Here is an 11,734-nt window from a genome sequence, read left to right on the forward strand (position 1 = left end):
AAAAAAAATTATTACACAACTTAATTTATAGACATCTACGGTTTGATTTCTTTGCCTTTGTGGATTGGATGGGTTCTTACCAACATCTGGTGAGAATTTAATAAATAATAATAATAATTATAAAATAATAATATTAATAATTTCATGTCAATAGCACTTTTACAAATAGATTTGCTTAGAAAATTGGTGATGTTTTCAATACTTATTTCATCCGCTGTTTATCTGTGACAATAAGTGAAGAAACCTGAGTTGAATAATTAAGAGGTGTGTCCAAATACTTTTTCCTATATAATGTACATATACGTGTTATATAAATAATTGAACAATACAATGAGAGAATGTGAATAGTGGAAAATTCCCATTTCTATTTAAAGCTTGATCACTATAATCCTTAATGTTATTGGATGTGGAAGGAATATTTTAGAAGAAATAACAAGACATAATACACATACAAATGTTTAATAACAGGACCTAGAAAAAGACGCTAAATATAAATTCAGACTCTTAGAACAGGTGGACACTTCTTTTAGAATTTATACATTGCCAAACAAAAGTATTGTTCTTAATGCAAGATAAATCATCTCTGCTCTCAAGACCCGACAGCCTTGTAAAATATTAATGACATAATAAATTCTCTCTTTGAACAGCAGACATAAAATGTAATTACCTTTGTCAAAATACAGTGATCATTTCAGCGCCATGACATTATTTCTTCAACACCTTGTTCATTTTATTTCTGCAGCATCCAGCCATTTGTTTTTATGATTATGTGCTAACTGGAATTTGTGTTGTGAATCTCTAGATGACAAAGAAGATAAAGAAACTAGAAAAAGACACAAACACCTGGAAAACGAGGTTCGAAAATTGTAATAAAGCTCTGCTGGACATGATTGAAGAGGTGAGAGATTTTCTATCAAATCATCGCTGGCCAGCAGTGCAGGGGATTGCTACATTTTTTTTCTTTTCCTTTATATTCTGACAGTTTCATTTATTTACCTCTTGTCTGAGAAAACTTTACTTGACCCTGACAAGTACTATATGTTGTATAAGGATTATCAATCTGAAGAAAAAAACTACAAAAATAGGCAAGAAATGAAAAGAAATTGTGTGTCTAAATATGACTTGTTGCAAATATGAAATGTTGCATGAAATCATTAAGAGCAGATCATATATTGATCATCGTGACATCTTAGATTAAAAAAAAAATAGTTTTTCTCCAAAAACTGCCAGTCTTGTCCATGGCATATGCCTAATATTGTGCCAGCCTCAACACAATGGTATATGAGCTTTAATGCCAAAGACATCCCTTAGATATGTAGCATTATTTTTGAGAAAAGAAGACCTGCATAATCCATTTGAGGCCTCCGACACACATCCGTGCCGCCGGTACGTGTTTGCCATTTTTTGCACGTACCGGCGGCACGGAGACACGTTCAGCAATGCTACCCTATGGTAGCAGGCACACACACTTAAAACCACACGGAACGTGTGTCCATGTGCGTTTGTACGTGTGTGCATTTTTCTACACGCTGACATGTCCATGTTTTCTCCGGCAGCATGGGTGTCACACGGCCCGCACCCGTACCCCACGGATGTAGTGTGGATGCGGTCCCGTGTGACACGCGCCGTAGAAAACACACGTGTCAGTGAAAAAAAACAAAACATTTACTCACCTTCTCCAGCCCTCCTGTCTCTGCCGCTGCTGCCACTTGCTGCCGACCGCCGCTCATTATTCTCATTTAATATTCACTTCACTGCCTGGCAGCAGCAGCAGCAGCAGCGGGAAGACGGCAGGGCTGGAGACCGAAGATCAGCACCACGGACAGCAGCGCGGACAGCAGGAAGGACCAGGTGAGTATGCAAATTACCGGTTCTATGTGTGCTATCGTGGATAGCACACATAGAACACACGTGGACCGCACAGACCCGAGACACGTACTTACCACACGCAACACGCATGGTAAATACGTGTCTGGCGGCATGTGCGTGTTTTTAACGGAAGTGTGTTTCAGGCCTAAAGGAAACTTGTCACCAGGTCAAAATTTGACAATTTTTGCTCTTGTTTTAGGCTAGTTTCACACATCCGGCTTTTCGCCGGTTTGCCGGATTCGGTGTACGCCAGTACAGTGTATACAGTACAATGGCAGTGCTGTAACTTCCGGGTCACATGCTCCGGTCACATGACAGCCGGATGTGTGAAACTAGCCTTATTACAGCTGCTCCCTTTACTGGTCTTTACTAGGGTCTTTACCCCTTCACAACTGATGAAGTACTGCATATTTAAGTCATAGGTCCTGTCCCTGCCTTTGATACAGGCTCACACGCTGAGCCCGCATCATTCCCTGCCCTTGATGGCTGATTTAGTCAGAGATCAAGTGCCTCTAACACCCACAGTTGTTAAACAGTGACAGCGGCATTTAACATGTGAAGACAGGAAGCGTGTTATTGATCTAGCGGTGCACCCATCACATGATCATGGGGTGACAAAGCGTTTTCATCACGAACTTTCATCATGCATCTGTCATCACACTTCTCCTGTGAATGCGGTCTGCGAGCTAGCATTCATAGGAGATCATGATTTTTACTATACAGGGCAGTGCTCATGCGCTGCTCTGTATACCACAAGCAATCAGTAGATAGCAGCTTCAAGTCCTAAATACAGGAAAAATAAAAAAAAATAAAGGAACACAAAAGTTCAAATCACACCCTTTTTTGCCCTATTAATAAAATAATTTAAAAAATATACATATTTGGTATCATCACATTCAGAAATGTCCAATCTATCAAAAGATAAAATAAATTAATCTAATTGGTAAACAATGTAACAAGAAACAAAACAACACACCAGAATTATGCTTTTTGGGCAACATATTACAATAAAATCCAGTAAAAGAGAATTAAAACAAAAATGGATTACTCAGGGGAGCATCAGACATAAAATAAGAGCAAAAACTGGTCTTTTTGACCTGGTGATAGTTCTTGTTTAACTCTATAAAAGAGGATTTAAGCAGAGAGACATTGGTTCATATTTTTTAAGTTTAGTGGAAACACAGGCCCTCGATTCATCAAAACTGGCCATTTTTTGGGGGGGACGAGGTGGAATCAGACACTCATGATTCATGGAGAGATGCATGACAGAAGTCTTACTCCAGTCAGGAAGTGGAGTCTGATTTCTGGAATACAGAAGCCCACAGCGCATCATGAATTAGAAAAGCTGATACGTCAAGCTTACACTATGCCTTTCCTACACCGGCTCCACCCATTTCAGTGGAGCTGGGAGAAACTGGCGTGAAAACACCAAAAGTCCCAAATTTTAGCATAACTTTGAGTTGCACCAAAAGTTTGCTAATGTTCAAACCTTTTACATGTGAAAGCATTGCTGAATAAGTCTCTATAGAAGGAGCGGTGGGGTGTGGTGGTAGTCGAAGCAGGTACCGCTGTGTGGCTGCAGTGCAGCCCTGTGTCGGCTCATTGCACCGCCGCCTCCGTTACACTACAGGGGAAGGGGCGCTGGGACTTCTGGTGCGGGACGTGTATGTTCAGGCCAGAGACCAGGACCCATTTCTTCTGGGCCCTTTCCCAGCTGCCAACTGCAGCAGGCCCCAGTGTCCCCAAACACCACACAGAGTCTGTATCCTTTTCAACCAACATTTCTTTACTGAACAGCCTTTCACAAAAATACACTTCACGCCAGTGGCGGACACTTCTCCTTCTGGTTACAGGGTTCACAACTTTATGTATTCCAATACGCCACTCCAGCACACCGTCGGGGTCGTCCATAGCAACCGGAGTCACACACAATTTACCGGCCAGCCTCTTTCCTGGTACTCTGTTCCTAGAGCCCCTCATCTTCTCTCTCATCTTCATACTTTTGGGCAGAGTTGTATAATCCACAAGGGGGTCCATCTCCCACCCATAAGGATAATTATAAGCCATGACGGGTGTCCCTGGGGGATGACACTCTTCTGTCCCGGGTTGTCAGGACCTACTCCTCCTGCGGAGTCCCCTGACCTTCAGCCCAGAGAGGGGGTTCGTTGGGTATACACCAGGGGGCAGCCACCATCCAGGCTGTCCAGACTTCACCTTTTTGGGACGTGGTTCAGTCAGCCCACCTCTCACCAGGGCCCCACGTGTCCGGTGCCAGGATATGACCCAGCGAATCAGAATTACTTCTAATGGGGGCTTCTCCTCACACCTCCCACAGGTGTGGCACCTCTATGCTGCTCTCTCTGGGACCCGCCTACTATTCCCTCTCTGTTTTCCCTTTTTATACCGAGTGCTCCTCCCCACTAACCCCTTCCTGCCTAGCAGCACCAGAGAAGTGGCTGACCCCACCGTGGCCATCTCGTGGCCGTTTACCATAACACACATTATAACAGTATAAAATACACCACACTTTGTATACAGCCAGTCTGCAGGTCTGGGGTGGGCTGAGCCCTGCACCCTCTTACATCTCTGATTTGGAGATCATGCCCACAGCTAAACTGAACTTCACTTCACCTTCCCCCACACTGACTCATGCAGGAAGTTGGACAAGGAGATCAGAACTGTATCATTACATCTCACAACTGAGAAACCTGCTCCACGCTATAAAGGGGGGTGTCCTTCTTTCCTTTCATTGTTGTTGCCTGCTTATGATTGGGTATCGTCATACAGGAGGAAGAAGTTTGAACTCCAAGTGAAAACTATCTGATAACAGTTACAATTACATTGTGTGTCCAGTTCAACATAAAATGTTTGGAAAAAAGGTCTTCTTTAAATGCCTTTCCTTCAACTTACACACTTCAACCTAACATCTTCCTTTAGTAACTAAATCTTTAGCAGTGAAGATCAAGTACTAAAGTGCTTGTTACTCGAATCAAGCAGGTTGGATGCTTTGTTGGGCTCAACTTGAGTAACGAGTATAATAGACGTCATTTATTGGGCAGTGCAGCTCTCCACGCACATACAGTCAGCCATAAACAGAGCATTTCCAGGGGAAGGTGGGCGGATTTGTTTGTTTTTTTTCAAGTATTAATAATAGTGAACACTCTTGCTCATCAATAATCATCAGGATTAGTGATGAGCGAACTGTTCACTGTTCGGGTGTTTGTAATGAGCATTTAGATGCTCAGGTGCTCAGTACTTGTTTACCGAGCATAATGGAAGTCGAGCATTTTTCTAGGATATCTTGCTCAGCACACTTTTTACTAGCAGCAGATTAGAGAGAGTTGATCTAGTAAGGAGAGCTTAGATTAGAGCAGACATATAAGCAGTGCTGTACACGTGCACCCTTTAGTGCCTTTCATTTGTCACTTAAAGGTGTTTTTAGCCTTGTTTAACCTAATAAATAAATTAATAATTTAAAAAAATGGAGTGGATAACCCCCTATTTCTGATAACCAACCAAAGTAAAGCTGACAACTGTGGGCTGGTATTATCAGGCTGGGAAGGCCCATAGTTATTTGGCCATTCCCAGCTTAAAAATACAAGCCCAAAGCCCGCAACTGCCCCAGAAGTGAAATATCCATTAGATGGGCCAATTCTGGAACTTTGCCCATCTCTTCCCAATTGCTCTGGTGCAGTGGAAATCAGGGTAATATTTTTGGGGGTTGATGTCAGCTGTGGATTGTCAGTAATAGAGAGGTATCTATCACACCCCCTATTACTAACCCAGTAAATGTAAAGTGAAAAAACACACACAGCACACACAGGAAAAAAATAGTTTATTTGAATATAGATTCCCCCACATTACCCTTCATTCACTTCACCAATTTATAATTTTTGAAAAAATCCACGAAGCACCAATGTAATCCATAGTGTGCTGGTCCCAAGACAACCCCCAAATTGGTATTCCAACTTATGGAGCCTCATTCAGAGAACAAGGCTCCATAGGCACTTTTGGTCAGTGCCAGACTGAGAATTTTTCACGAGCGGTGACATCACTGAGTTACTGACGTCACCGCGAGTGAAAAATTCTGGTGTTAAAAAGGAGTGACAACAACTCTCATCAGAGTCACCAGTTCTCCATGAGTGCAACATTGAACCAATGGCTCTGATGGGATTTGTAGTCACTGCTATTCACAGTCGCCGGAGCTGTATTCAAGGATTGTTGATTACGACTGAGCTTTGTGCAAACATTTTTCTAATAGATTTGTGAACCAGGAAAACTGTGGGGGAGTCTTTATTCAAAGAAACTATTTTTTTCTGTAAGTGTTTTTTACCTTACACTTACTAGGTGATTTTCAGCCCGACCTCCCCCCCCACCCCCCCCAGCCTGTCTGTGGGAAAAATGCTTCCAATATGCTACTTACTTGAATTGAGCCTGTTCAGACCTAATCAGTTTGAGCAACGAACACTAGAGTAGTTTATTGCTCGTTCATCACTAATTATGATCTATGCTGGGGATTTGGTGTTCTGCATCAGATGAAAAGATGTCTGACTGGTATAAAGATAGGTTAAACAATTAATTTGGGCAGAATGTGGATTTATTTATACTATGATCTGTTCGCAATAGCGTTTCTAAGAATCCCTTTACAACAATTACCATGTTAGTATGACGTTTGTAAACTAGACATATGCATTAATAACCAGTTATCATTACTTTTGGTTGTGTAATTTTATTATACAAAATGACACTACATGTCAACCTTCTATTCTTGCCCTATTTTTCTTGCAGAAAACCATGAGGGCTAAAGAATATGAATGCTTTGTTATAAAAATTGAGAGGCTGGAGAAGCTTTGCAGAGCACTACAGGAGGAAAGAATGGAACTATACAAAAGAATTAAAGATGCCAAGACACGAGATGAGGAGGAGGAGGAAGAAGAAGCGGCAGCTGAGGTCCCAGATTCTGCTACAGCGGCTGTTGATGAAAGGGCTGTCACAGAGTCTTCTGTAATAGATGAAAAAATCATCAGAGATCTGGAAAAAGCTTTCATGGTGACCCACACTCTTGAGGAGCAAGCAGAAGAAAGCAGTCCGCAAAGTCTACAATCAGAAGCCAGCAAATTGGCTACTTCAGGGGAAAATGCTGCACCATCGTTACAAGATGCAGTCTGTTCAAATTCTTCGGAGCAAAATCCTTCAAAAACAGAATTGCAACAAGTATCACCAAATAATGATATGGAAGATGTAGACTAAGCTGAACATGAAACATTATGTCAAGATTCTCAGTGATTTGTGTTAGATTTATAAAACTTTATGTAGTTAGTCCCTTCATCCACACACATATAATGTATAACAAGGTTCATACAAATGACTTACCCTTAAAGGGATTAAGATGATAAAAAAGAATGATAAAAAAGTGCCACTTATGTCTACGGGCTCTGTTCTGATCAATTCACTTTAGGCCTCTTTTACACATCCGTGAAAATCACGCACGTTTTTCACGGACGTGTCAAAGGTACATATTGCCCTCAGTGTGCCGTGTGTATGGCACACGTGTGTTCTTCGTGTGTTATCCGTGATAACATACAGAGAACGGGAACTTTCTACTCACCTGTCCTTGGCATCGCTGTCCGTGGTGCTGATCTTCGGTCTCCGGTCCTGCCGACTCCCCGCTGCTGCTGCTTCCGACCGCAGTGAAGTGAATATTCAATTAGCATAATGAGCGGCGGTCGGCAGCAAGTGACAGCAGCGGCAGAGCCAGGAGGGTAGGAGAAGGGGAGTAAAGGTTTGGGTTTTTTCTCACAGACACATGTCTTCTCTCCGGTGCGTGTCACACGGAACACATCCATGTGGTCCGTTTGCATTACGTGTGACACGTTTGCGTTTTGTGTGACACCCGTGATGCCGGAGAGAAAACAGACATGTCAGCGTGAGAAACACGTAAGTACGGAACGGACACACGTTCGGTGCGCAAATACTTACGTGTGTCCAAAACCATAGGAATACCTAGGTCTACGTGTGTACGTGTCTCTGGTACGTGAGAAAACTGCCAAACATGTACCGGAGGCACGTACGTGTGAAAGAGGGCTTAATTAGGATGAACTACAAAACCAGACACCACATAGGCATAAAGGTGGTTTGGTTCTCAAGTTGTATCTTAATTTCAACTTTTAATTGGTTAGTTTCATATAGATCATTACTTTACTTTTTATAATCTAACGATATTGAAATCTAATTGTTGCTGTGCATCTTCCTAATTTCTGCATGCTTTGATTTTACTGAGTATGTCCATGCATATAATAGTAATAACAGCAGTGGTCGATAACAGATTGTGTAAGCTAGAGAACCACTCATGGTCATGACAGGAAGATGCAGGATGGTGTTCTGGCACTACAAAGACTGGGGTGAAAGGCAATAGGGGAACACAGGGTCAGATATTGAAAAAAAGAGTGCTAGTAACACTGAAATGTTGTAATATTCACAAAAACTACATGATTATGTAGAGTTCAATGGGTGTACCAAGTTATAGCCTATCCACAGGTTAGGTGATAACTTGTTGATATCTTAGAGTCTCACTGCTGAGAACAAGAGCTCTGCTACTACCCCCCTACCTGGCTGAATGGAGCAGTGGTTGAGTGTGCATATCACCGCTCCATTTCATTCTTTGGCTATGGTACAATGCTTTTCAAACTTTGACAATGAATTCAGTGGCGGTGGGCATGCCCAACTCCTACTCCAGACATTTCAGAGCCCTGATCTTGGAATCAGTAGGGGTTCCAGTGGTGGGTCACCCGCTGATCAACAAGTTACAACCTATCCTGGGGTTAGATCATAACTTGCCTGCAGGTACACCAACTTCAAACTCATCATGCACATGCAATGGTTATTCAGCTGACAGTTTATTCTCCCTACATTAGAAAACAACATTCACACTTAGTTTGCCTAAGTGTACGTTTATTTTTATAAAATTATACATCTGTGGCTATAGTTTACACTTTAATGCAGTGTTCCCCAACTCCAGTCCTCCAGAGCCACCAACAGTGTATGTTTTCAGGATTTCCTTAGCGTTACTCAGGTATTGGGATCATCATAAGTACAGGTGATGAAATTATCACCTGTGCAATACTAAGGAAATCCTGAAAACATGATCTGTTGGTGGCTCTTGAGGACTGGGGTTGGGGAACATTGCTCTAGGGGAACAAAGTATTGGGCATGATGAAATTCAACTTGTTGGATCCCTCTTTTCATTGACAGCTTATAAAGATTGAAGAGACCACTAAACACATTAGATCGTCACGTGATCATGTCAAAATCCATAGGTCTATCTAACTTCTATCTCATTTGTATTGCCTGCTGTAGGCTTTAAACTATCTATATATATAATTGCCTTATTCTGTCTGTCTGTCTGTCTGTCTTGCTCCAAAATGATGTCATTACAGTGACAACCGTCGCATTGGCCGCTCGGCTCAGCCTGGCCCCGCCTCTCGCATGGATTGGTCGCTCGGCCAGGCCCCGCCCCCTCACGCATTGGACGCTCGGCCTGGCCTCACCCGCTGCACACATTCCCCGAACCTACACGGAGCCCCGACTCCCAGGTGACTGCTGCACCCTCGGGAGCCCACACCGGCAACCCAGCTGAGACATACACTTGCGTTGCTGGGATAGTGCCGGAGGCGGCGTACGCTGGTAACCATGGTACACATTGGGTAACCATGGAAACCACTTTTCTTAATTACCTGATTGTGTACAGTGGTTACCAGCGTATGCCGGCTCCCTGCCCATTCAGATCGTTGGTCTCCCGCTGTCAAACACACCGATGCGTGCTGCACAGCAGGAGACCAACAACCAAAAAGTGAACCAGTACTGTCGCTTTGAATAGTTACCTGATGTGTACCATGGTTATGGCGTATGCTGGTAACCATGGTACAGATCGGGTACCTATGGAAACCGCTTTGCATAGTTACCCGGGCCCCACCCCCACACACTTTGCCCTCTCAGTCACGCCCCCCACACACTTTGCCCACTCGGCCATGCCCCCCACACACTTTGCCCGCTCGGCCACGCCCCCCACACACTCTGCCCGCTCGGCTATGCCCCCCACACACTCTGCCCGCTCGGCCACGCCCCCCACACTCTGCCCGCTCGGCCACGTGCCCCCCACACACTCTGCCCGCTCGGCCACGGGCCCCACACACACTCTGCCCACTCTGCCTGTTCGGCCACGCCCCCCACACACTCTGCCCACTCGGCCACGCCCCCCACACACTCTGCCCGCTCGGCCACGCCCCCCCACACAGTCTGACCACTCGGCTATGCCCCCTACACACATTGGGCACCTATACACCTCCCCCAGGACTACTCCTCCTAATAGACACCTCCCCCCAGGACTACTCCACCTATTAGACACCTCCCCTCCAGGACTACTGCACCTATTAAGACACCTCCCCTCCAGGTCTACTCCACATATTATACTCCTCTCTCCCCAGGACTACTCCTCCAACACACACACACACTGCACAAAATCATACCTCCCCCCAAAACACACACACACCAACACAAACCGCGCAACACACACAGCACCACACACACACAACGCTGCAGACACACAAACGTCCAAAAACAACGCAACACACACAATGCAACACACAAACAACACCGCTCTCACACACCGCCACACCCAGACAACACCCAGAACATTTACAGCGCCCTACACAAACACTTGGCAACTACACACAACAACCTCTATATGTATAACAAAAATCATACATTAACTACACAATAAGTTCTAGAATACCTGATGCGTTAGAATCGGGCCACCTTCTAGTGTGACTATAATTAGTTAATGAATACCAGATGTTTCAGAATAGCCACATACTGTGGCTTGTCCACTAAGATGTCCACTGATGCTTTGTTTTGTAATTTATTATTACTAATAATTGTCAACTCACTTTTATAAAAAAAAGTTCTGTTATATTGCGTTTGTTTTTGACTTTTAATTTATGAAAACCACAGCACACATATATTTGTTAAAAATCACAAGAAAGATACCACATTTATAAGGGCATGATACTATATTTATATCCAGATGTTTAAAAAGCCAAAATTACACTCTGCAGTATATACTTGATCTATGGGAAGTGCTGCTACTATACTCATCTTCCCTCTATCCTAGATACTGTTGGCACCCTAATATCTGAGTAAAATATCAAATCATGTGTATATTGGATGAAGCCATACGGATTGACGACCCCTTCCTGCGCAGCATCAATATAGTCCACAGTGAACGGTGTCAATTCAATACTGACTTTTTTGGCTTTTACAATTCTGTGACGGGAAGCCTATAATGTTTTTTATATTGCATTATTCAACAAATAAACTTTTTATGTGAATAAGTGATTATACTGAACAGACTTTTTATTTACCTTTCTTTTAAGGGCGGCATTACACGACATGTCGTGCGATATGTTGTCAGGGTCACGGAATTCGTGACGCACATCCGGCATCGTTAGAGATGTCGTACCGTGTGACACCTCCGAACGACTGTTAACGAGCAAAAGTACTCACCTTATCGTTGCTTGTTGACACGTCGTTCATTTCCATAATGTCGTTCCTTCTTCTGCGCACTGGTTGTTAGTCATTCCCGTGGCAGCACACATCGCTACGTGTAACAGCCCGGGAACGACGAACAACAACTTACCTGCATCCCGCCGGCAATGCGTAAGGAAGGAGGTGGGTTGGATGTTACGTCCCGCTCATCTCCGCTCCTCCGCTTCTATTGGGCGACCGCTGTGTGACGTCGTTGTGACGCCGAACGTCCCTCCCCCTTCAGGAAGAGGATGTTCGCCGCCCACAGCGACGTCGTTAGGGA

At 43.9% G+C, this 11,734-nt stretch overlaps 1 protein-coding gene across 1 annotated transcript in view; it reads left to right on the forward strand.

Annotated features, from left to right (window-relative positions):
- The window catches only part of TXLNB (taxilin beta), a 144,935-nt gene extending 133,673 nt beyond the window's left edge, over positions 1-11,262 (forward strand). The window contains exons 9-10 of the mRNA XM_075339817.1: positions 803-898; positions 6,658-11,262. Of these exons, the coding sequence (XP_075195932.1) occupies positions 803-898; positions 6,658-7,119 (558 nt within the window). The 3' untranslated portion in view covers positions 7,120-11,262. The remainder of the gene's footprint in view (positions 1-802; positions 899-6,657) is intronic.
- The last annotated feature ends 472 nt before the right edge of the window (positions 11,263-11,734 follow it).

This window comes from Anomaloglossus baeobatrachus, chromosome 3 (genome assembly GCF_048569485.1).
Source record: "Anomaloglossus baeobatrachus isolate aAnoBae1 chromosome 3, aAnoBae1.hap1, whole genome shotgun sequence".
NCBI classification, from domain to species: Eukaryota; Metazoa; Chordata; class Amphibia; order Anura; family Aromobatidae; genus Anomaloglossus; species Anomaloglossus baeobatrachus.